At 39.7% G+C, this 26,412-nt stretch overlaps 1 protein-coding gene across 1 annotated transcript in view; it reads right to left on the bottom strand.

Moving 5' to 3' along the window:
* Positions 1-5,862: 5,862 nt before the first annotated feature.
* LOC115218356 (kinase D-interacting substrate of 220 kDa) overlaps positions 5,863-26,412 on the bottom strand; it is a 59,943-nt gene continuing 39,393 nt past the window's right edge. The window contains exons 14-23 of the mRNA XM_029788120.2: positions 24,822-24,983; positions 23,432-23,611; positions 21,494-21,647; positions 20,553-20,701; positions 15,545-16,236; positions 14,399-14,579; positions 11,490-11,652; positions 10,495-10,682; positions 9,327-9,646; positions 5,863-7,171 (exon numbers count right to left, since the gene is read on the bottom strand). Of these exons, the coding sequence (XP_029643980.1) occupies positions 6,074-7,171; positions 9,327-9,646; positions 10,495-10,682; positions 11,490-11,652; positions 14,399-14,579; positions 15,545-16,236; positions 20,553-20,701; positions 21,494-21,647; positions 23,432-23,611; positions 24,822-24,983 (3,287 nt within the window). The 3' untranslated portion in view covers positions 5,863-6,073. The remainder of the gene's footprint in view (positions 7,172-9,326; positions 9,647-10,494; positions 10,683-11,489; positions 11,653-14,398; positions 14,580-15,544; positions 16,237-20,552; positions 20,702-21,493; positions 21,648-23,431; positions 23,612-24,821; positions 24,984-26,412) is intronic.

The raw sequence follows: 26,412 nt of genomic DNA, 5'->3' as shown, positions 1-26,412 counted from the left end.
GTCTCCACAGAAACGATTTACAGAAAAACTCTATACAATGGGTGTAAAAGATGATCTTTATATCTGGGTGAAGTTCTTCATTCTCAGTCGAAAAGAGGTAGTTATGGTCGTAGGACAGCATTCTTCACCCTATGAGATTATGAGATGACATCTGGTGTATTAAGGGGACCTGTTCTTGGACCCCTGTTGTTTGTTGCATATATTAATGACGTAGATACCAACTTGAAAATTGCTTGATTTTACTTAAACAGTCAACAGATCTTTCAACTACTTGACCATGACTCATTTATTGTACATCATCAATAAATCGTTTCACGCTGATTCAGTTGTATTTAAAAGTAAATTCTTGTCTGTGCAAAGCCCTGGCAAGTATCAACTTGATTTTTTCATGACTCTTGATAACATCATTAACATCTTTGATAATTACTTTGGTGCATAGAATACTTTCTGATGAATAACAAAATGATAATCGACAGCTTCTATAAACTGCTTTACAGAACCAGCATTTAATAATGGAAACGATTTTCACATATCTGTCTTTGAATGATGAAACATTTACACAAAGCATTCACTTGTCTTCTCCTGACTTGATCAACTCCTCATGAATAAAATCTCTGTTAAGGTATTGTGCATCAATCCTTTCTATTATAGGCTGAAAGTCTGAAATTTGGAGGGAAGCAGGTATAATAATAATAATAATGAAATTATTGTATACAGTGCTCAGGTGCACCACAACTTGTCAGAAAGTGCACACAAAGTACATGCAGCAATGTAAAAATGTCTGGAAAGCGAACAATGTATGAGTCAGATACATGCTTGTGTGTGTATGGAGGGGAGAAAATCAGGTGTAGTGTTGGCGAATCTCAGAAAGCATGGAAGTTTTGAAGGATGCAGTGCTCCGACTTTGTTCCATGCTTCAGCAACTCTCAGCGTGAAAAAATGTTTCCTAAAGTCATGGGAGCTGTGCTGTTTTCTGACTTTGTAAATACGACCACAGGTGTTAGACGGGTGGAGTTTGGAAAGGTACAGTTGATGTACCTATTTTATTGACCCTGAAAGGACAAAAGGCTAAGTTGACTGGTGGAATTTGAACTCAGAATATAAAGATGGGCAAAATTCTGCTAAGTGGAGGCGCAATGGCCCAGTGGTTAAGGCAGCGGACTTGAGGTTGGAGGATCGCGGTTTCGATTCCCAGACCGGGCGTTGTGTGTGTTTATTGAGCGAAAATACCTAAAGCTCCACGAGGCTCCTTCAGGGTGGTGGGGGGTGGCGACCCCTGTTGTACTCTTTCACCCCAACTTTCTCTCACTCTTTCTTCTTGTTTCTTGAGTAACGCTGCAATGGACTGGTATCCTGTCCAACTGGTGGGGGGGGACACATATGCCATAGAAACTGGGAAACCGGGCCCATGAGCCTGGCTAGGCTTGAAAAGGGCGCATAAATAAATGAAAAAAAAATGCTTAGCAGCATTTTGTCCAGTATGCTAATGCCTCTGCCAGCTCACTGCCATATTGTGCAATAGTAACTAAGCTGATAGCATTAATGTCAATGGTTGTATCAAGACAAATATTAACTGTTAGCATTCATTTTCATTTAACAGTATTTCTGTCTATTGTATGATAATATCCTTATGAAAAACCTCAAATGAATAAGGCACATATTTAACAAATGTTTATTTAACTCTTAAATGGTGAATATCATCAATTAATATTTCATTAGAGAAGAGCAGACATTGATCATCATCATCAACATAATCGTCGTTTAACATCCGCTTTCCTTGCTAGCATGGGTTGGATGATATGACTAAGGACTGGCGAACCAGATGGCTGCACCAGGCTCCAATCTTGATCTGGCAGACTTTCTACAGCTGGATGCCCTTCCTAATGCCAACCACTCCGAGAGTGTAGTGGGTGCTTTTACGTGCCACAGGCACGAGGCCCAGTCAGGCGGTACTGGCAATGGGCACGCTCAAAGGGTGCTTTTTATGTGCCACCTGCACAGGAGCCAGTCCAGCGGCATGGGCAACGACCTTGCTCGGTTTCAAATATTTTACATGGATACTGCCATCAACAAAGGAAAGTGAATATTTTATGACACTTTATTATAATGAGATTGAAAATTTTATAGTGTGAGAGACTAAAAATCATTATAGTTTTTGTAGTTATTTAAAGCAAAAATAAGTATTAAAAAATTATCCTTAGGGAAAAGAAGTATTTTTTGTTTTTTTGACCATTTGGCACAGACATTCTTGCAATCCCTTGCTGTTAGTTTAAGGGTTAATAAACTCATCATCACCAAGTGATTCTCTCTTTTCTCTTTTACTTGTTTCAGTCATTTGACTGTGGCCATGCTGGAGCATTGCCTTTAGTCGAGCAAATCAACCCCAGGACTTATTCTTTGGAAGCCTAGTACTTATTTTATCAATTCCTTCTTTGGAAGCTCAGTACTTATTCTATCGGTCTCTTTTGCCAAAGCGCTAAGTCATGGGGACGTTAACACACCAACATCGGTTGTCAAGCGATATTGGAGGGATAAACACAGACACACAAACATATATATATATATATATATATACACACACACACATATATACGATGGGCTTCTTTCAGTTTCTGTCTACCAAATCCACTCACAAGGCTTTGGTCAGCCCGAGGCTATCGTAGAAGACACTTGTCCAAGGTGCCATGCAGTGGGAACGAACCTGGAACCATGTGGGTGGTAAGCAAGCTACTTACCACACAGCCACTGAAGATCAATAATAAGTAAAATACTAAAACTTACACCTTCTAAATTGGAATTCCCTGCCAAGAACTTAAATACTCTGACAGGGAGTGTTTCCTTGTTAGCCATTTGGATATATTTTCTTTGCATCCTTCAAAGGCGTTTTGATACAAAACTACTCAAACACCTTTCTACATTCCAACTGGTTCCTCATTTGTCACACAACAAAGAACTTTATCACCCTTAGCAACTATGGTATTCTTTTATTTGCTTCAGTCATCTGACTGCGGCCTTGCTGGAGCACCGCCTTTAGTCAAATAAATCAATCCCAGGACTTATTCTCTGTAAGCCTAGTACTTATTCTATCAATTCCTTTTTGCCAAACCGCTAAGTTACAGGGATGTAAATCAGTTGTCAAGTGATGGTGGGGACACACACACACTCATACAGAATCGTTAAGCACACCGGGCAAAATGCTTAGTGGCATTTCATCCGTAGTTATATTCTGAGTTCAAATTCTGCCATGGTCGACTTTGCCTTTCATCCTTTCAGGGTAAATGCAATCGACTTAATCCCTTTGCCTGTCCTCGTTTGTCCCCTCTGTGTTTAGCCCCCTGTGGACAATAAAGAAATAAGTGAGTCCATCCCAGCCAGCCCACTTATGCATGCCTTTCCTCCCTTGGACACACGAAGACCTGTTGAGGCAAGCGAAATCGAAATCGAACCTTATCTGATGACAGCCACCCATGCCAACCTACCTTCATTGGACACTAAACTCTGCTTGCAAAGACCTGTTGGGGCAAGTGAAATCGGAATCGAAATTGAACTAATCCTATGACTGGCACCCGGCAGTTGCCAGGGCCGCTGGACTGACTCCTGTGCACTATGTTCAGTCCCACTATGTGGCATCTTAGGCAAGTGTCTTGTACTATAGCCTTGGGCCAACCAAAGCCTTGTGAGTGGATCTGGTAGACAGAAACTGTAAGAAGGCGGCACGCTGGCAGAAACGTTAGCATGCCAGGCGAAATGCTTAGCAGGTGGCAAGTAAAGAAACGCCGTTTCGATCCTGTGCCTGAGGAGATCCATTGAGTCAAGTACACCAAGATCAAAAATCATTGGAAACTGCAGTTGTGATCCCTGTGCCGGTGGCATGTAAAAAGCACCATCCGAACGTGGCCGATGCCAGCACCACCTAGACTGGCTTCCATGCCGGTGGCATGTAAAATGCACCAATCCGATCATGGCCGTTGCCAGCCTTGCCTGGCACCTGTGCCAGTGGCACGTAAAAAGCACCCACTACACTCACGGAGTGGTTGGCGTTAGGAAGGGCATCCAGCTGTAGAAACACTGCCAGATCAGACTGGAGCCTGGTGCAGCCTTCTGGCTTCCCAGATTCCCGGTCGAACTGTCCAACCCATGCTAGCATGGAGAACAGACGTTAAACGATGATGATGATGATGATAATACGACAGGCTTCTTACAGTTTCTTATTTCTTTATTGCCCGCAAGAGGCTAAACATAGAGGGGACAAACAAGGACAGACAAGGAGATTAAGTCAATTACATTGACACCAGTGCATAGCTGGTACTTAATTTATTGACCCCGAAAGGATGAAAGGCAAAGTCAACCTCAGTGGAATTTGAACTCAGAACGAAATGGCAGATGAAATACTGCTAAGCATTTCGCCTGGCATGCTAACGTTTCTGCCAGCGTGCCGCCTTCTTACAGTTTCTGTCTACCAGATCCACTCACAAGGCTTTGGTTGGCCCAAGGCTATAGTACAAGACACTTGCCTAAGATGCCACATAGTGGGACTGAACCTGGAACCATGTGATTGGGAAGCAAGTTACTTACCACACAGCCACGCCTGCACCTATATCTATTTTTTTTTTTATCTTCTCTCTTTTACTTGTTTCAGTCATTAGGCTTTGGCCATGCTGGGGCAGCACCTTGAAGAATTTTAGTCAAGTGAATCGATTCCAGTAATTACCATTTTTTTTTTCTGAAAGCCAAGAACTTATTCTATCACCCTCTGTGACCATGCTGGGGCACTGCTTTGAAGAATTCTTAGTCAAATGAATCAACCTTAGTACACCTTTTTTTTTGGAAGCCTCGTACAGGGTGGTCCGAAAATCTTGTCACCACCTGTAAATATTGTTTTAATTTTCTATTATCAAGGGGAGAGTTTCACAAGAGTGTTACCTGAATACCCAGCAGTTGAAGGATGCTGTTTCGGCATTTTTAACCCTTTGAACCCTAGATACCCATTGTCCTCAGTTCTCTCACCCCAGGTTCCCTGGGTAAAAGAGCCCCCCCCCCCCCAAAATGATTTCCCACCTAATATTGTTTCAGTGTCACTAAAATGTGTTTTTTGTCTCTAATATTGAAATAAAATGCTAACTAGAGGGCAACACTGTCCTTACTACTTACTCTTTTACTTGTTTCAGTCATTTGACTGTGGCCATGCTGGGGCATCGCCTTTAGTCGAGCAAATCGACCCCCAGGACTTATTCTTTGTAAGCCTAGTACTTATTCTATCAGTCTCTTTTTGCCGAACCGCTAAGTTACGGGGATGTAAACACACCAAGATTGGTTGTCAAGTGATGTTGGGGGGGACAAACAGACAAACACACACACACACACGCATATATATCATCATCATCATCGTTTAACGTCCGCTTTACATGCTAGCATGGGTTGGATGATTTTGACTGAGGGCTGGCGAACAGATGGCTGCACCAGGCTCCAATCTTGATTTGGCAGAGTTTCTATATATATATATATATATATATAATATATATATATATATATATATATATTATATATATATATACATACATATGTATGACGGGCTTCTTTCAGTTTCTGTCTACCAAATCCACTCACAAGGGTTTGGTCGGCCTGAGGCTACAGCAGAAGACACTTGCTTAAGGTGCCATGCAGTGGGACTGAACCCTTTTTTTTTTGCCAATACTGACACTTGTGGTGCTAGTTGAACCAGCAGTTACTATCTGGTTTTCCAATGAAGAAAATACTGACCAATAAGGTGACCGCCAGGGTAGTTGTAGCTGTGGCTGGCGACCGAAATAGGGGCCGCTGGAGTTCTGAGGGTTAAATTAATAAACGACAACAACAATAAAATGTAGTTAAATTCAATTGGAATCATTTATTTATATTTCCAATGTTTTACATTACCCTTTCCCAATTTTAATTAGAAGTTGAAAATAATTAACTTCTGATAGTTCTTTTCCTAATTGTTGTTGCTTTAGCAACAATCTCCAGTTAAAGATTTCCACAGGAATTATAAAATACTGCGAATATTATTTGAACTGTGTGATATCACCAGATACATCTATAGCATTTCGTGATCTTCAATATCAATTACACCCGAACCGGATCGTCTTTTTGCGTTTGTGTTTTGTACAGATCTTGATTTAGAATCTTGGACAAATTGGATAAAACTAGATTGGTCAGAAGTGGACTGTGGTTGCAAGTCTTGCATGGATATCATTGTAGGGACAGCATTAGGATCTGTAGAGTCTGTATACTCAGCTATCTTCATCACCACAGGACGGTTACACACAAGATCGGATGGTACTTCTTTAGAATGGGGTAATTTCAAACCAGATTCACCAAAAGTATGGGTGTTTAACTGTCCAAGGGAACGACTAGCGGGGATCAATGTGACGGAAGCAAAAATGTCGTCACTTGAGGCTTGTTGTAAGAGAGGAGCTGAGTCCGTTTGATCAAGGGATTCATCAGTATCTTCTAAGTAGAAACTGCTTGTCACAGCCAGAGAGTCTGTCTTCAAGTCATCCAATTCTGTATCGATATCAAGAGCACAGTGTGCCAACGGATACTTTGAATCTTGTGTATGGATGGACACCTCAGATGAAACATCCATTTCATTTTTGCTATCATCCATTACAGTCTCTGTAAAATCTTCAATTACTTCCCTTAACATACCACATTCCATGTCCATCTGGGCGTAAATACTATTTAAACGTTTCGGTTGGATCGGAGACAGGAGACTGCTCGAAGTTTCCTGCTCGTATTGCTCTTCTAACGGACATTCTAAGATGGAATCTGAATCTTGGTTACGTGACAAATGAGGGTCACTGGGTTTGGATTTCATTTGTGAAAAATGATTGTTCCGGCTTGAAGAAGGAGTTTCTGCAGCGTTTGATCGATAATTAGGGCTCAAAAGTTGAGCAACTTCCTGATCTCGTAATTCCTGAACCATAGCTCGAAACAACTGCCAGTCTCCGAATCGCATACACATGACACATTTTAGTTCATCGAAATCACAGCAGAGAAGCACAAGGCCACTAATGTTGTTAGTTTCTACCAATTTGGAGTAAGTGATGAGGTTTTCTTCTTTAATACCTTGAATTTTGGAGAGAAGGTTGCAAACATCCTGCACACTGTAACTGCTGATCCTCTTCTGTGACTGACAAAGAGAAATACAAAACATTTGTTAGGACAAACACTTACATAAAAAAAAAAGATCAACAGTTGTCTCTTCAACTTACTTCTCATTGTAAAATATGATAAATAAACGGGTGTTTTATTTCACTAAGGTTTTATTATTTGTCATATGTGGGACATTTTTTTTGGAAAATATCTATATTTGCATATAATTCCTTCCTGGAATAGCACTTGATCAATTTAACCCCAAAACATTTTCTGCTGTTATTTCATGGTCAGCTTATTGTAAGTCTTAAAAGTTTAACCCTTTTGATAACAATTCACCTGAAACTCCTCTGGCTCTGAGTATAAATGTCTTGTTTTCAAAAGTTCTGAATTAAAATCTTCCACAAAACCTTAGTCACAATTTATGTTCCTAACACTAGCTGAATGATAACTAAGTTATTTTACTAAATTCTTTGTTATATTTTAAGTAATTGAAAGAAACACAGAGTATCTCAACAGAAATAATGGTAACAAAAGGGTTAATGGAGTCATTGTTTTTGAATCATTATCTTCTTTTACTTGTTTCAGTCATGTGACTGTGGCCATGTTGGGGCACTGCTTTGAAGGGTTTACTTGAACACATTGATCCCAGTACATATTTCTTTTTTTAAGCCCGGTACTTATTCTATTGGTGACTTTTGCTAATCTGTTAAGTTATGGGGATGTAAACAAGCAAACACCAATTGTGAAACCCCTGTGGGTGGCAAACACACACACACACACCACACACACACACACACATACATACACACACATGATGTACTTTGTTTGGCCTTGAGCTATAGTGGAAGACATCCAAAGTGCTGCACAGTGGATCTGAACCCAAGACCTTACGGTTGGAAAGCAGGCTTCTTACCCACACAGCCACATCTTCCTCTGGGTTGGTCTAAATGAAATTCTAAGATGGTAAGTTTCAATCTTGCAGTAAATGGATGACAAATAACGCTGTCATTGTTACACTTGATTTGGATGAAACTCAGCTTTGTAATTCTATAGAAACACTAATTGTCTTCAGTTCGTTATTCTTATTAAAAGTACTAATTAATAAAATATAAAGGACCGCTGCAGTCCTTTCTATTCAAGGATACACTTAAAGCCTCACTGAAGAGCTTTGAGACCAACCTTGGCACCTGGGAAACGCAAGCAGAAGACCACCTTGTCAGGTGAGGTTGCATCAACAGAAGTGCCAGAACAGGATCACAGAAGCATAAAGAAAATGTGAGCTGTGCAAGTCCAGAGCCATCTTGTTGCCTTCAGTCCCAACAGACCACCACTGTCTGACCTTCTGAACACACAGTGGATTAATTGGCCATTGCCGGACATATCGTGACCTGTTTTCTTCCATGCAATGTCCTTGGTCATTGTGGACAACAATGGATGTTCTTGGTGTTATTATCATTATTATTATTATTATTATTATTACTCTTTTACTTGTATCAGTCAGTTGACTGTGGCCATGCTGGAGCACTGCCTTTAGTCGAGCAAATCGACCCCAGGACTTATTCTTTGTAAGCTTAGTACTTATTCTATCGGTCTTTTTTGCCAAAAAGTGATGTTGGGGGGGACAAACACAGACACCAAAACATATACACACATACATCATCATCATCATCGTTTAACGTCCGTTCTCCATGCTAGCATGGGTTGGACGGTTCGACCGGGGATCTGGGAAGCCAGAAGGCTGTACCAGGCTCCAGTCTTATCTGGCAGTGTTTCTACAGCTGGATGCCCTTCCTAACGCCAACCACTCCGTGAGTGTAGTCTATATATATATGATGGGCTTCTTTCAGTTTCTGTCTACCAAATCCACTCACAAGGTTTTGGTTGGCCCGAGGCTATAGTAGAAGACACTTGCCCAAGGCGTCACGCAGTGGGACTGAACCCGGAACCTTGTGGTTGGTAAGCAAGCTACTTACCACACAGCCACTCCTGCGCCTATCTTATTATTATTATTATTATTATTCTTTACCAAAATATTCATGAGATATTTCTAACTACATCCTGTATTACCTTCTGCTATTGAAATAGAGAAATAGTCTGGTTTCACCCTTTTGCTCTGTAACTAGGCCGGTACCAACACCCTCTGAAACTAACAAATTCTTTGTTATGAATGAAAAAAAAGTTGTTCTAACCTTTGGCAATATTGGTGGAATCGTCAATTGATGTGGACGTGGTATCTGGTGCGGGGCTGCTGGCTGTGATATTAGATATGAACCAGATGAGGTTGTAAACATGGTAGGATGAGGCATTGGAATAGGTTGATTACATGGCGCCATGAAACGATTTGATGCTGAGGAAGGTAAGACAGTAGGATATAAACCTCGCAGACCAAGGTCTCCATCTCCCCGAGGACCAATTAATGACGGTGCTGGTGAAGGGCCGGAAGGTATTACAGGATAAATGGAATTATAAGAATATTCAGATCGTTGAAGATCCATATTTTTTTTAGTTTCTGAAATATAAACAAAATATAAATCCTTAAAAAAGTTCAATATTTCATATTTTTAATGGTGGAACTTGAAGTAGATAAGGCTAGAAAAAATGATTTCATATTTTGGCACAAGGCCAGCAATTTCACGGGAGTGGGTAAGTTGATTTATATTTTACTAAATTCTTTGTTAAATTTAAAATTAATTGGAGGAAACACAGAGCATCTCAACAGAAATATGGTAACAAAAGGGTTAAGAAATGTTTAGTTTTTTCATCCATTAAGTTTTGCTTATAAAACCAGAGACTGATACAAAAGCTGATGTACTGAGACCATAAAAACTGATGATGTTTCCCACTGAGATTGAGTTTATATATTGAAATATACAGCACAATGGTTGTACAGTTAAGATGTTGTTGAAAGAGATGAATAGTTAGAAATCAGTGACACTGGAAGTTGCCGTGATGCAGTTGATCTTTTGGAAGTTACCACAATGTGATGCTTCCATGCTATTGTGTTAAGCCCATGAATAAAGCACCACACTCCATTTGTTCCAATTTCTTGACAGACAAATCAAGGACTACTTCAAGTTCACAATCCAATGGATTACAGCAGAAAGGGTACCCAACAGTAAAAACAGTTGCTCCAACAAAAATCATCTCAGGCACATCTGTATAAAAATAATTCTAAGCTGACAGAACTTTTTCCATTAATTACCTTGGCATTCGCAGAGAATAGCGAAGTGATTTAATGCTCTGAATAATTTAAATATTTTTTTGTAAGCCAATTAGCCACATCTTCTATATGTCTGTGTGACAAGATAACTACAAGGACTACAACATGTTATATGATAAAGACAGATCAGTACAAACCTCGAATAAGTTTTCTTAAGTAAGGGTCTAAATTAATGGTACATGGCAAGAATTTCTTCAGATCCCCAACATTCAAAATTGGTTGGTTTCGATTGGAATTAGCAAGAAAAACCTCCAGTTTCCGGACATCTTTGTCAATTTCAAGTAGAGGATCAATGTCACGGGATGTTGGAATTTTGTTTGCAACTCTGAGGAAGACAGAAAACAATATAAGCTAATAAAAAATATAAGCTACTAATTACAAATATTGATCTGGAAGTAAATGAAAGAAGAGAGGATAATGAGACACAGGAATTGTAAGATTAAGGTACTGGATTACTCACAAGGGGAGCAGTTCAAACTTCTGGTACATGCTGAATATTATTTTAGCAAATTTAAAGTGATTTCTTTTGTGCCGTAGACCTTTTACCATTTCTGTGATGTGCCCCCACCTCTGCCTTCATGCCCAAAACATGTGCTTATTTTGCTCAATGATTAACCCAGAGCTGGGTGATACAGGCAGCAGATCAGGAGGGGGTAAGTAAGGGGCAGAAGTGAATGTAGTGAGTGGTGGACAAAAGAGGAGGAGCAGTTTGATGGGACATAAACTGGCACCCTGTCGGTTATGACAAGGGTTCCAGTTGATCAGATCAATGGAACAGCTTGCTTATGAAATTAATGTGCAAGTGGCTGAGCACTCTACAGACACGCGTACCCTTAATGTACTTCTCAGGGAGATACAGCATGACACAGAGTGCGACAAGGCTGGCCCTTTTGAAATACAGGTACTTCTCATTTTTGCCAGCTGAGTGGACTGGAGCAACGTGAAATAAAGAGCCTTGCTCAAGGACATAACACGTCACTGGGAATTGAACTCATGACTATATGATCGTAAGCTTAATAACCTCACCACTAAGCTATGTGCCTTCACAACGAGAAATGATGCGGCTTAAAATATTTCTTCCTATCTTGACACAGTTAAATACAGAATTATAGCCTACACATCAATTACTTACTTTTTGTAAATAGAAATCAATGTTGTTGAGTCGTCCATGTTTTCTGTATCTTCAAACTCTAGAATTACCCATGAGGCATGATAAGGCCACTGTTCCACCAAATTGATCCATGCGGCAAGGCGGTACCAACTAAATTCTATACCATATGCTCGGAGAAGACGTCCTGTATTGGAAGAGAAGAAAGTTCAATATTTCAGTTCTTTAGAAACAGCTGGAAACCAATAGAAAATGATTGTAGTTAATGCAGTTAAGGTGTTACGGTTATTTATGTGCCATTGTTAAAGCACTGCAGATGCTGTTGCCAATGTGTTGTTTAATGTTGCTAAGGGGTTGTTAAATGTGTCACCTTTGTTGTCAGTGTTTCTGAGACAGTTGCTAGTGTTGCCATGCTTCCTAAAATTCGCCAACAATACACCTGATGTCCCTTTCCTTTTAAATGGTTAATTCACTACTCACCTCCAGTGCATATTCTGTCTATTGCCCATGCTCTTTTGGCTACTTTTTCTAACGAGTTGTGGTGCACCTGAACACTGTACATAATTGAGACTAGCACTCTCTCGGTTGCGACGACGAGGGTTCCAGTTGATCTGATCAATGGAACAGCCTACTTGTGAAATTAACGTGCAAGTGGCTGAGCACTCCACAGAGTGTGACAAGGCCGGCCCTTTGAAATACAAGGTACAACAGAAACAGGAAGAAAGAGTGAGGGAAAGTTGTGGTGAAAGAGTACAGCAGGGTTCAGCACCACATGGAGCTCTAGGTGTTTTCGCTCAATAAACACTCACAACGCCCAGTCTGGGAATGGAAACCGTGATCCTAGGACCGCGAGTCCGCTGCCCTAACCACTGGGCCATTGCACCTCCACTGTACACAATAAGTTTATTATTATTATGTTGTTGATTATGTTACTGTCCAGCTGACTGAGCAACTGGACACTCATAGTCAAAAGTCACCTGACACTACATGAAACTTCCATAAATACTATCTGTAATTCTGTGTTGACTCAAATGGAAAAATTTGTCGCTCATGAAGGAATTCAGTTTGAACAATTTTCACGATATTTCATATTTAGATGCTTTTATTAAATTCATTCACTTGTTAAACATAAATCTTGGAATGAAATGGTTTTGATTTACTGTCAGGTGACTTTTGACCAACCCTCTGTGTGTGTGTGTGTGTGTATATATATATACATACATATATATATGTATGTGTATATATATATATATATATATGTGTGAATATATATATACATACATATATGTATGTATATATATATACAAACAATATAAGCTAATAAAAAATATAAGCTACTAATTAATTACAAATATTGATCTGGAAGTAAATGAGAGAAGACAGGATAACGAGACACAGGAATTGTAAGATTAAGGTACTGGATTACTCACAAGGGAAGCAGTTCAAACTTCTTTACGCAGTGTGTGTATATATATATACATACATATATATACATATACATATATATATATATATATATATATATATATATACACACACATACACACACACACACACATATATATATATATATATGGGGTGTGGCACAAATGGTTAGGGTGTTGTACTCACAATCATTAGGTCGTGGTTTCAATTCCCAGACTGGCAGTGTGATGTGTTCTTGAGCAAGACACTTCATTTCACATTGTTCAAGTCCACTTGACTGTAAATAAGTAACTCCAGAGAATGTTGTGATTTTAGTCACTGAAGCACCATAGAAACCAACCCGAGGAGTCAAGACCTAGGACTACACACCGACAGAACTACACAGCTTTCTATTGACCCCTTTAGCATTCAGATTATTCTGTCAAAAGTAATTTTTCTTTATTCCCTTTGTTTTGAATTAATCTTGCATTGTCTTAGAGCTTTCAGATTTTTATGAGGTATCTTTCTTTTCTTTTTATTCTTTTACTTGTTTCAGTCATTTGACTGTGGCCATGCTGGAGCACTGCCTTTAGTCGAGCAAATCCACCCCAGGACTTATTCTTTGTAAGCCTAGTACTTATTCTATCAATATCTTTAGCCGAATCGCTAAGTTACGGGGATGTAAACATACCAGCATCGGTTGTCAAGTGATATTGGGGGGACAAACACAGACACACAAACATATACACACACTTACATATATATACATATATACGATGGGCTTCTTTCAGTTTCCGTCTACCAAATCCACTCACAAAGCTTTGGTTGGCCCGAGGCTATAGTAGAAGACACTTGCCCAAGGTGCCATGCAGTGGGACTGAACCCAGAACCATGTGGTTGGTAAGCAAGATACTTACCACATAGCTGCTCCTACACCTATCTCTTTACTCTTTTACTTGTTTCAGTCATTTGACTGCGGCCATGCTGGAGCACCGCCTTTAATCGAGCAACTCGACCCCGGGACTTATTCTTTTGTAAGCCCAGTACTTATTCTATCGGTCTCTTTTGCCGAACCGCTAAGTGACGGGGACGTAAACACACCAGCATCGGTTGTCAAACAATGCTAGGGGGACAGACACACAAACATACACGCACACACATATATATATACATATATACGATGGGCTTCTTTCAGTTTCCGTCTACCAAATCCACTCACAAAGCTTTGGTTGGCCCAAGGCTATAGTAGAAGACACTTGCCCAAGGTGCCATGCAGTGGGACTGAACCCAGAACCATGTGGTTGGTAAGCAAGCTACTTACCACATAGCTGCTCCTACACCTATCTGTTGATTTTTAGAATGATATTGTAGGGTAAGTGTGAGAGGCCAGATCTGGCCAGGTTGAATATAAAACAGGTAGAATATTTAGGTAGATACATATACTGCTAGTTTAAATGCTAAAGAGTTAAAGCACATTTGTTCTTCCCTTGACGAGAGTCATTCTAGCCACCACAGCACCAGATGCTCACCTGTAACTGCAACGATGTTTAATAAGCGTCGCATGCTTCGAGGGTTGATATCACTGAAGTAATCATTTTTAACCAAAGTGTGTGAAAGATCAAAAGTTGAGGTGGTTGTGTTGGACAGTTGGAGACTGGCTGTACGCCATTGTTTGAGCTTCTTCAGTTTTGATTCTGCTGGTTCCTGATGCTGCACACCAAAAAAGAGGAATGATAGAATTTAAATAATGTTGTACAAAGCAAGTGTGGAGTATGATAGGTTTATAAATTCAGACATTTATTCATCAATTAGTGGAGAAATAGATTTTTTTTACTTATTTTACATATTTATAGATTTATTTACATACACACACACATGTATTTTTCCCACTCTTCTTAACATAAAACCAATGGTAGCCTTAATTCACAAATAAAGAATACACACACACACACACACCACACACACACACAAGGAGGTGCTGAAAAGTTCCTGGTTTTAAGGGTATTGTGAAAGGCCTGGTTGGAGGTGCAACTTTCTGAGTTCTTTTGAAGGGCTTAGAAAAACTGAAGGACTGCTGCAATTTGTGTGTGAATCTGAGAGAGGATTATGTTGAATAAAATCATAACCAATTCCTCCTGTATTTTCTTTTACCCAGAGCCAGGAACTTTTCAGCACACCCTCATATGTATATATATATATATATATATATATATATATATATATATGTATATATATAGTTAATCCAAACAAGAAAACACAAAAAAACACAGCAACGCGAGGACGTGGAACAAATAAAGTATTATTGGAAGCTCAGGAAAGAAGGGAAGAAGGAGGGTTTAATGTTTCGAGTGGAGCTTTTCGTCGGAAACATAGGAGAAGGAAAGATCCCGAGAAGGGAAGACAGAGGAAAAAAATCGCCATATATATGTGTGTGTGTGTGTGAGTGTGTTTGTATATATGTATTTATTGTCAGAATATATTTAGTTATATACATACATACATAATATTGTTCATAACACCATTTCTGTAAAGAGAGCATTGTTAAAGCCACTGTTGCCCTCATGCATTGCCTGATCCTTCACACAGCCATTAACTCCTGCTAGTTCCTTACTTAGACACATACACACTCATTCCAACAAAGAAAACCAAAATTGTGAAACCAGATGAAGAATTACCTTAAGTTTTCCTGGAGAATCTGCGTAATCAGCCGTACTGAATGAGCTGAAAAGTAGTGAGTCCCTTTTCTGGATCCGTAATCCCTGACTCTGTAGGAAGAATGGTAAATGTACAATGTTTCTAAGGTAGTCGTAACCATGAACATTGGAGTCCAGAACAGACACTCGAAGATTCTGCTCGATTCCTTTGATGATGATATGAGGATCGACAGCTAGAATGGTGATAAATGGAGAGTTGTCGTCGGAGAACAAAGTCTTGACTGTGTCCAGCACACTCAGTACTTTGCCCTGCTCACAGCTGTCGAGGCCGTCGACGATAACTACAAGTCTGGTTTGAGTTCCAGTGAATGAATCTAAGCAGAGGACCATTTTACTCATGAGATCAACTTCGTGCTTCAATTTCTGCATGAACCCGTCCATCTTCAGCAGATCGAGTTGGTCGGCAGCTCGAATGACCCGTTTCTTCTGTGATACAGTCAGCGATAGCAAAGCGCGTCCCCACGTACGGATGTTCATAATGAAAGACAAGACGACTATACTGAACAGAGTGATTGTTGCTGCATTTATCGACGTGTTCTTGGTGCCGTTCTTCACGATAAGATACAAAGAGATACAGAAACAGACAAACACCAACATCGCTATCACAAAGTAAGGGATGCAGCAGGCAGTTTTAAATTTACCTTTGCCTTTTTCTACAACAAACAAAAAGAAACATTATAAATAGTAAAGAAACAAAACATACAAATAAGAATTTTCATTTAGTTGCATTCCATTTCATCATCATCATCATCATCATCATCATTTAACGTCTGTTTTCCATGCTAGCATGGGTTGGACGGTTCAACTGGAGTCTGTGAAGCCGGAAGGCTGCATCAGGCCCAGTCTGATCTGGCAGTGTTTCTACGGCTGGATGCCCTTCCTAACGCCAACCACTCTGCGAGTGTAGTGGGTGCTTTTTACGTGCCACCTGCACAGGTGCCAGGGGGGTCCGGCATCGGCCACGATCAGTTGGAGCTTTTAACGTGCCACCGGCACGGGATTTATTAATCATATTTTATTGAGAAATATAGAAATGTCTAACAACTGATAAGAATAATTCTTTCCAATGCAGTGAGCTGGCGGAATTGTTATCACGCTGGGCAAAATGCTTTGTGGCAGTTTGTCCATCTTCATGTTTTGAGTTCAATTTCCACCGAGGTTGACTTTGCCTTTCTTTCTTTTGGGGTCGATAAAAAAGTACCAGTCGAGCACTAGGGTTGCTGTAATTGACTTACACCATCCCCTGAAATTGCTGGCCTTGTGCCAAAATTTGAAACCAATACTAATTCTTTCTAGCATAGGCACAAGGCTTGAAATTTGGAGAAAGGGCTTGGTTGATAATGACCAACCCCAGCACTTGACTGACACTTCATTTTATTGACCCTAAAAGGATGAAAGACAAACTTGGTCTTAGTGGGATTAAACCCACATCATACAGGGTCAAAAGAAATACCATAAAGGCATTTTGCCTGTGGCTCTATTGATTCTATCATTCCACTACTCTGTTTGGAAATAATCCTTTCTACTTTAGGCACAAGGCCAGAAATTTTGCAAGGATGGGATAGTTGATTACATCAAGCCCCACTACGCAACTGGTACTTGTTTTATCAAACCTGAAAGGGCAGAAGGAAAAATGGACCTTGGTGGAATTTGGATTCAGAAAATAAGGACAGACAAAATATCACAAGGCATTTTGTCTGGAGTGCTAATGATTTGGTCAGCTAATCCCCCACTTAACTCTCTTTGAAAAAAAAAATAATAATAATAATAACAATAATAGTAATAATAATTTCTTTATTAACCATTAAGGATTAAGAATCAATTGCTTCTAACATAAGCACAAGGCCACAATTTGAAGGAAAGGGTTAGTTGATGAAAATGGCCCCAATAATTTACTGGTACTTTATTTTAAATGATTCTGAGAGGATTTTAAAAGAGACAGCTAAATATTTGGTTTTCTACTGATTCTGCTATTCACTACAAATTAATATAAATAACGATGATGATGATGATGATGATGATGATGATGATGATGATGATGATGATGATGATGATGATGATGATGATAATAAGAAGAATGGTTTCAAATTTTGGTTCAAAGCCAGCAAGTCTGGGAGAGGGGTAAGTGGATTATATTGTTCCCAGTGTTCAACTGGTACTTATTTTATTGACCTTGAAATGATGAAGGGCAAAGTTGACCTTGGCAGAATTTGGACCCAGAATGTAATGATGGACGAAATATTGCTAAGCATTTTGTCTGGCGTGCTAATGATTCGGCCACCTCACTGCCTTAATAATAATAATAATAATAATAATAATAATAATTTCTACTGAAGGCACAAGGCCTGAAATGTGGTGTGGAGGGGACTAGTCAATTACATTGACCCCAGTGTTTCACTGGTACTTAATTAATCAACTCTGAAAGGATGAAAGATAAAGTTGACCTTGGCAGAATTTGAACTCAGAACGTAAAGACAGACAAAATACTGCCAAGCATTTTTGCCCAGCATGTAAAAAATCCTGCCAACTCATCACTTTAATAATAATAATAATCATAATCCTTTTTACTAGAGGCACAAGGCCTCACATTTATGAGGACTAGTTGATTACATCAAGCTCAGTGTTTCACTGGCACTTAACTTTCACTGGGATTTGAAATCAAAACACAGAGAGCCAGAAGAAATACCACAAGGCATTTTCTCTAAGGTACTAATGAATCTGCTAATAATGATGATGATGGTGATGATGATATGCCTCTTTGACAACAATAAAATGGAATAGTTATTTTATTTTTCATTCATTTCAAATCATTTTCTTAGCTTTAAAAAAAAATTGAATAAAAAATTTTACTTGAAGTACAAAAAAAAAGAAGTTTTTTAAAGACTTGGTTTGGTCTCAACAGAAGTTAATGATATGCAGTGAAACATTATGGGAAATGGCTAAGGTTGCCTGTAAAGTCAGTTAAAGATAGGTAAAGTATGGTAGGACGGAAGATGAGAATATTGCAAGGCAGATGAAAGAGCTAAGGGTCATCCATAGTAAAGACAGGGAATGGCAAATGTACTGTGTATGGCAGAGAAGTATCTGTAGATAAATTATTATCAGACAAGCCATGGAATTACAGCCATAATATATAATCATTTTCTTGGTTGGGTGTTAAATGAACGACTGGGATTTCACCCTAACGCTTTAGCATTCAGATTACTCTGTCAATTGTAATAATTATTCATTCGTATTGTTTTGAATTAATCATGGATTATCTTAGAGATTCAAACCTCTGGTGATGTTCTAGCAGCTGTTGTTGGCTGTTCAAGTGCATGTTGTTAAATGGGAAAACAGTTAGTACAAATCACCATAAGACATTTTTGGAATAAAGTCCTATATTTAAGAGATGAGGAACTGATGAAGGCTGGAGGGTATATTAGCTGAAACGTGTTAACAACAAACAAGATCATCATCATCATCATCATCGTTTAACGTCCGTTTTCCATGCTGGCATGGGTTGGACGGTTTGACTGGGGTCTGGGAAGCCAGGAGGCTGCACCAGGCTCCAGTCTGATCTAGCAGAGTTTCTACAGCTGGATGCCCTTCCTAATGCCAACCACTCCGAGAGTGTAGTGGGTGCTTTTATGTGCCACCGGCATGAGGGCCAGTCAGGTGGTACTGGCAACGGCTACACCCAAATGGTGTTCTTTTTACGTGCCACCTGCACACTGGCACAAGTGCCAGTAAGGCGATGCTGGTAACGATCACGCTCGAATGGTGCTTTTTACATGCCACCGGCATGGATGCCAGTTAGCCACTCTGGCAACGATCACACTTGGATGATGCTCTTAGTGCTCCACTAGCACGGATGCCAGTCATCGAATTTGACAAAATATATGGGTTGGCTATGGCTGTTTTAAAAGCTAAAAGATTAAAATGGGAAGTTTTTATCTAAGAACCAGGGTCAGTCTCAGGCAGTTAGCTATTAAAATGGTTAAACTTCATATCTGTAAACAACCAAAAGGCAGGTTGTTCAGGCTGACCAATAAACTGTAGGAGGACAAAGTGATCATTGGTGACCTGACAACCAAGACAGTATTTAAGTCAAATCATCATCATCATCATCGTTTAACATCCGTTTTCCATGATAGCATGGGTTGGATGGCTCGTCCGGGGTCTGGGAAGCCAGGAAGCTGCACCAGGCTCCAGTCTGATCTGGCAGTGTTTCTACAGCTGGATGCCCTTCCTAACGCCAACCACTCCATGAGTGTAGTGGGTGCTTTTTATGTGCCACCGGCACAGGTGCCAAGGGAGGTTGGCAACGGTCACAATCGACTTGTACTTTTTACATTCCACTGGTACAGAAGCCAGATGGTGCTTGTGCTACCAGCACAGGTATCACAACTACAATTTCCATTTGATTTTTATTTGATGTTGATGTACTTGACTCAATAGGTCTCCTCAAGCACAACAGGTCGCCCTACGATTTGAGTATTAAGTCAAATGTACTGTGGTGTAGATGATGTTTGAAGGAGACAAAATATGGTGAGAGTAAGGGTGGGTGGAGATGTGGATACATCAGTTGAGGGGAGGGAGAATAAATGGGTTGAAGCGAAATCGAAATCGAATTGAACCAGCCAGGATCCCTGGTCTGGTGGTACGTAAAAAGCACTATCCAACTCGTGGCCGATGCCAGCACCGCCTCGACTGGCTTCCGTGCCGGTGGCACATAAAATACACCAATCTGACCGTGGCCGTTGCCAGCCCCGCCTGGCACCTGTGCAGGTGGCACGTAAAAAGCACCCACTACACTCACGGAGTGGTTGGCGTTAGGAAGGGCATCCAGCTGTAGAAACATTGCCAAATTAGACTGGAGCCTGGTGCAGCCTTCTGGCTTCCCAGAACCCCGGTCGAACCGTCCAACCCATGCTAGCATGGAGAACGGACGTTAAACGACGATGATGATGATGATGATTATACTTACTGTAAGACTGTGTCTTGACTATACGGAATAGTCGAGCTACTACGACACCATAAGATCGCTCTGCCTCGTCACAAAGAGTCCCAATCATGGCAGCTAGGGACTTCTCACCTCCAACACTTGTCAAACGAGTACAGTCAGAGAAGAGAAATCTGAAAATGAAAAACGTCGTCAATATAAAACTATATAAATGATGGTGAAGATTGGGTCAAAGTTGACTCACAAGACTTTGTACTACTACTACTATACTAGTGCTCAGTTGGTTACAATGATGAGTGTTCCAGTTGATCTGATCAATGGAACAGCCTGCTGGTGAAATTAACATGCAAGTGGCTGAGTATTCCACAGACATGTATACTCTTAATGTAGTTCTCAGGGAGATTCAGTATGACACAGAATGTGACATGGCTGGCCCCTTTTCATTCATAGGTACAACTCGTTTTTGCCAACTGAGTGAACTGGAGCAATGTAGAATAAAGTGTCTTGCTCAAGGACATTATGCTCCGCATGGAATTGAATTCATGACCTTACGACTGTGAGCCGAACACCCACACCACTAAGACATGCACCTTCACAAAACTTTATATTGATAGGATAGAATGGAGGTGGGGTAGAAGATAGGGTATAAAAGAGGACACAATTTAGTCATCCTGTGAGGTCGACTTTGCCTTTCATCCTTTTGGGGTCAATTAAATAAGTACCAGTTACGCACTGGGGTCGATGTAATCAACTTAATCCGTTTGTCTGTCCTTGTTTGTCCCCTGTGTGTTTAGCCCCTTGTGGGTGGTAAAGAAATAGGTATAATAGAAGACACTACATACAGGTGTGCAGCAGTTTGAGGCAGTGCTTTCTACTGTAAGCATTGACTAATAATGTCTTGTGAGTGAAAATTAGTTGACAGGTAAAGAATTTAAATTTGCCCTTAAGCAAGCATTGAGCCTTACCTGACGTGAGGTACTTCATTGGAGCTCAGCTTGCGAGGGTTCCAAAACAACAAGTACAGCAACATTTTCAAACTTTTCATCTGTCGTTGGAAACTGTATGATATGCGTAAAGTGAACTGGTTGGAGTAACGGTGAGTAAAATATTTGATTACAGCTGAAAATATAAACATAGACACATGTTAGTTAGTTAGTTAGTTAATTTTTGGCTCAAAAGCAAATAGCAAGGCCATGTAGGGGGACATGGAGTTAAGTACAGGGTGGTGTTCATGTAAAGAGTTCAGGCCACTTGAGGTCAAGGGAGACTTTGAACAAAGTGGTCGTCGGCATCTTCACCATCTCGTCTGGCAGCTTGTTCCATGGATCCACAACCCGGACGGAGAAAGCTCCAATCCTTTGATTGTGATGAAATTGTCGCAGGTAGAGCTTTTCGGAACGACCCCGCAGCCGACGCTCTGGAGCAGGAGTGAAGAACAGCTCTTTCGAGAGGTTACACTTTCCGCATATGATGTTGTGAGCAAGAATGAGATTACCACGGCGGCAGCGTTTTTCTAGAGAATAAAGGTCGAGCGTCCTTAGCCTTTCTTCATAAGACAAATGCTTGAGACCAAGAACCATGCGGGTAGCCAGCTTCTGGACTCTTTCGAGGTACTGTATGTCTTTGAGGAGATAAGGAGAAGAGGCTTGAATCCCGTACTCCAATATGGGTCTCACCAGCGTGACATAGAGTGGTAGGAATATGGCTGCTGTGAGCATTCCGAATGAACGTCGAATCAAGAACAGAATTCCGCGTGCTTTGTTGGCAGCATGGACGCACTGGGCCGAAGGCGAAAAGGAGGAATCCACCAAGATACCCAGGCCCATGTATATATATATATATCACCATCATATATATATATATATATATATTTCATCATCATCATCATCATCAACATCATCATCACCAAATTATTATTATTATTATCAACATATTTTTCTGAATGTATGAGTCTGCATACGTTCATCTTTATCTTTTATCTTTCACTTGTTTCTGTCATTAGACTGTGGCCATGCTGGGGCACAGTCTTGAAGAACTTGAATGAATTGATGCCAGTACTTATTTTATCGGCCTCTTTTGCCGAGCTGCTAAGTTATGGGGATGTAAACACACTAACACCAGTTGTCAAGCAGCAGTGGAGAACAAAGACACTCACACACACACAAATTTTTGTTTGTATGTGCGTATGTATGTGTGTGTGTGTGTATATATATATACATACATACATACATATACACACATATCCGAAAGAAGAAGCACATTCTAAGATGTAGAGCAGTATATATTAAAGATGGGGGAGGCAGGTTTATGGGATTACCTTAGGTTTCCCATCCATAAAGGGTTTAGCTTTATGGTGTATTGTCAGATCCCAAAAACCTGTTGGCCTAAGACCTCCTATAAATTTTTGGGATCTGGCGATACACCATAAAGCCACACCCTTTATGGACAGGAAACCTAAGATAATCCAAAAAACCAGCTTTTCCCATTTATATATATATAATATATATATATATATATTATATATATATGTATAAATATAAATTAAATTAGAGATAAAACCACTATTAGGCAAATCAAACAGTGAAAAACATAAACTAAAACATAGAAATAAAATAATTAATATAATATACAAAATATATAAAATATAAAATTCAAAATTTAAATTATTTAAATTTAAATTTAAATATTTAAAATTATTAATTTATATTTATAAAATTTTATATATATATATATATTTATTTTTTAATTTATTTATTTAATTTTTAAATTTTTTAAATTTTGATTTTTAAAAAATTTATTTATTTATTTATTAAAAAAATTTATTTATTAAATATATATAACTATCAAAAAGATAAATAGTATATATATTTTGTACTGCAAAGAGAGTACTGTAAAATACGTACCAAAAACGATAGCCTGTAAGAATAACAATCCAAATCCAACACTGATCCCAACAATCCAGTTGAAAGCTAAACTGAGGCCAAACCCGATGATAAAGTTTAAGAAGAAGAGGAAGAATATCAAAGTTTTTGTGAAATGGAAGTTGATTTTCTGATTCTGTTGTGTAAAAGATTTCATCTCCTCTGTAAAATAATGGGAAAACAGTGATGAAGATTTTAACACAGCATTTTATTGCAGTAAACTTCGTTATAATAACAATAACAACAATAACAACATTTTACCCCAGTGTCACTTTGACGGCATGCATTGCTCTCTCACTGAACAACAACAACAACAAAAAATCCTTTCTCTTAAAGGTACAAGGTCTGAAATTTTGTGGGAGGGGACTAGTCGATTAAATTGGTCCCAGTGTTTCACTGGTACTTAATTTATCGACTCTGAAAGGATGAAAGGCAAAGTTAAACTTGGCAGAATTTGAACTCAGAATGTAGCGACTGGTGAAATACTGCTAAGCGTTTCGTCCAGTGTGCTAACAATTCTGCCAGCTTTCCGCCTTCTTAAATAATAATATAATAACCCTTTCTACTGGAAGCACAAGGCCTCGAATTTGGGGGAAGGGATTAAGTTGATTACATCGACCCCAGTGTGTAGATGTTACTTATTTAATCGACCCCGAAAGGATGAAAGGCAAAGTGAAACTTGGCGGAATCCGAACTCAGAACATAGCGACTGGTGAAATACTGCTAAGCATTTCGTCCAGTGTGCTAACGATTCTGCCATTCTTAATAATAATAATAACAACAACAACAATAACAACAGCATCAGCATCAACAACAACTGCAGCAGTAGTAGCAGCAGCAACAACAACAGCGTAATATAAATAAAATGTCAAATGTTTAGGTGTGTGTGACTTTTGGCCCGCCTGGTATTAGCCAGCCTTTATATCAAGACATAGGTTTTAAAACACGATCAGCTATTTTCTACATTATGAGGGAGATATCAAGTTACGTCAATTAACCTCCATACTATGATTAATATTTTAAAACAGTTCAGCTACTCAGCACAGCAGTGGTCCTCAATTGGGGCCCATAAGACTCTTGGGGGGGGGGGTCCACATAGGATTTTGTTGTTAAAATGTATGCGCAATAAATTGATAATTACTTCTGCAATGCACAAAATGTCTTAACGAGTTTTTGTTTAGACAATTCCTAATAATATTTAATCATAAAAATATAACGGGATTTTTATTAAACATTGAATGTCCATGAGGGTCCACCTGAACAAAATAGGAAACAAAGGGACCCAGAGGTTAAAAAAATGGTTAGGAACCATGATCAAGGTATTAGGATCACCAAAGTCAATTCAGGTCCCCTCTGAACAATTCAAACTTACTTTGTAATTTGTTGATTAAAAAAGATTTCCCACTGCCCCACTTTGCATAGAGTCCAACTGTTATCGGCATACTTAATGACGGTTCACTCAATACGTCTGCCAAGGCACTACTGTAGATTTCATAACCAAGAAGGTTTTCAGCATCGTTAGCATTCAGGTTTCCTGGAAATAGCAAAATATTTTAAAGAATATAATTAATAGATATGGAGGATTGGTATATACAAGAAGGTGCTGAAAAGTTTTTGGCTTTGGGTAAAAGAAAATACAGGAGGTTCAGTTAATTGTGATTTTATCCAACATATTCCCCTCCCAAATTCACACACTTATTGCAGTGGTCCTTCAGCTCTTATAAACCCTGTAAAAGGACTTGGAAAGGGTGGGCCTTCAACCAGGCTTTTCATGACACCCTCAAAGTCAGGAACTTTTCAGTACCCCCTCATAAGTAGGAGATAGATGGAGAAGTGGTGGGGTATAAGTAATGGGAAATGGTACATAGGTGTGGGTAAGAAGTGGTGTATATGTGGGTGCATGAGGGTGGTGATAGCAGTGATGTACAGGTGTAGGAGGCATCAGTGTATACAAGGGCAGAATAGAAATTGAATAGAAATATTTTTTTTGTGCCGGTGGCACGTAAAAAGCATCCACTACACTCATGGAGAGGTTGGCGTTAAGAAGGGCATCCAGCTGTAGAAACACTGCAAGATCAGACTGGAGCCTGGTGCAGCATCCTGGCTTCTAAGAACCTGCTCGAACCGTGCAAACTGTGCTAGCATGGAAAACGGATGTTAAATGATGATGATGATGATGATGAATGTGGGACAGGTGGGATAGCATTTATGTAGAGGTGAGCAGTAGTGATGCACAGGTATGTGGAGAGAACAATTGTTTAAATAATTGTGAGGTAGAATTAACTTTTAAAATCCTGTTGAAAAGTCCAAAGTCCAGTGATGTAATGATTCCGTTATAAAAGACAAATGAATGATAGAAGAAGGGTTGAACTTTTCTCCCTTATTTCAGAGAAATCCTCACTTCAAAATGAATGTAAACAAAGTTACTATGAATCTTGTGATACTGTTTTACGTGCTGGTGTCACGTAAAAAGTACCCATGCAGGCACCACGTATAAAGCACTTGTGCTGGTGCCACATATAAAGCATCCAGGCTGGTGCCACATAAAAAGTACCCATCCAGGTGCCACATAAAGCACCCATGCTTGTGCCACATAAAAAGTACCCATCCAGGTGCCACATAAAGCACCCATGCTTGTGCCACATAAAAAGTACCCATCCAGGTGCCACATACAAAGCACTTGTGCTGGTGCCACATATAAAGCACCCATGCTTGTGCCACATAAAAATTACCCATCCAGGCACCACATATAAAGCACTTGCATTGGTGCCACATATAAAGCATTAATTTTGGGACCATGTAAAAAGCACCCAATGCACTCTGCATCAGGAAGAACATCCAGCTGTAGAAATGATACCAAAACAACAGACAATAGGAGCCTGGTGCAGCTCTCCAGTTCCTGTAAAACTGTCCAACACATTCCAGCATGAAAAACGGATATTAAATGGTGATGGAGATGAGTG

Source organism: Octopus sinensis, linkage group LG13 (genome assembly GCF_006345805.1).
Source record: "Octopus sinensis linkage group LG13, ASM634580v1, whole genome shotgun sequence".
Classification (NCBI taxonomy): Eukaryota; Metazoa; Mollusca; class Cephalopoda; order Octopoda; family Octopodidae; genus Octopus; species Octopus sinensis.
Note: the sequence above shows the minus strand (reverse complement) of the source record. Positions and strands in the feature narration are given on the sequence as shown.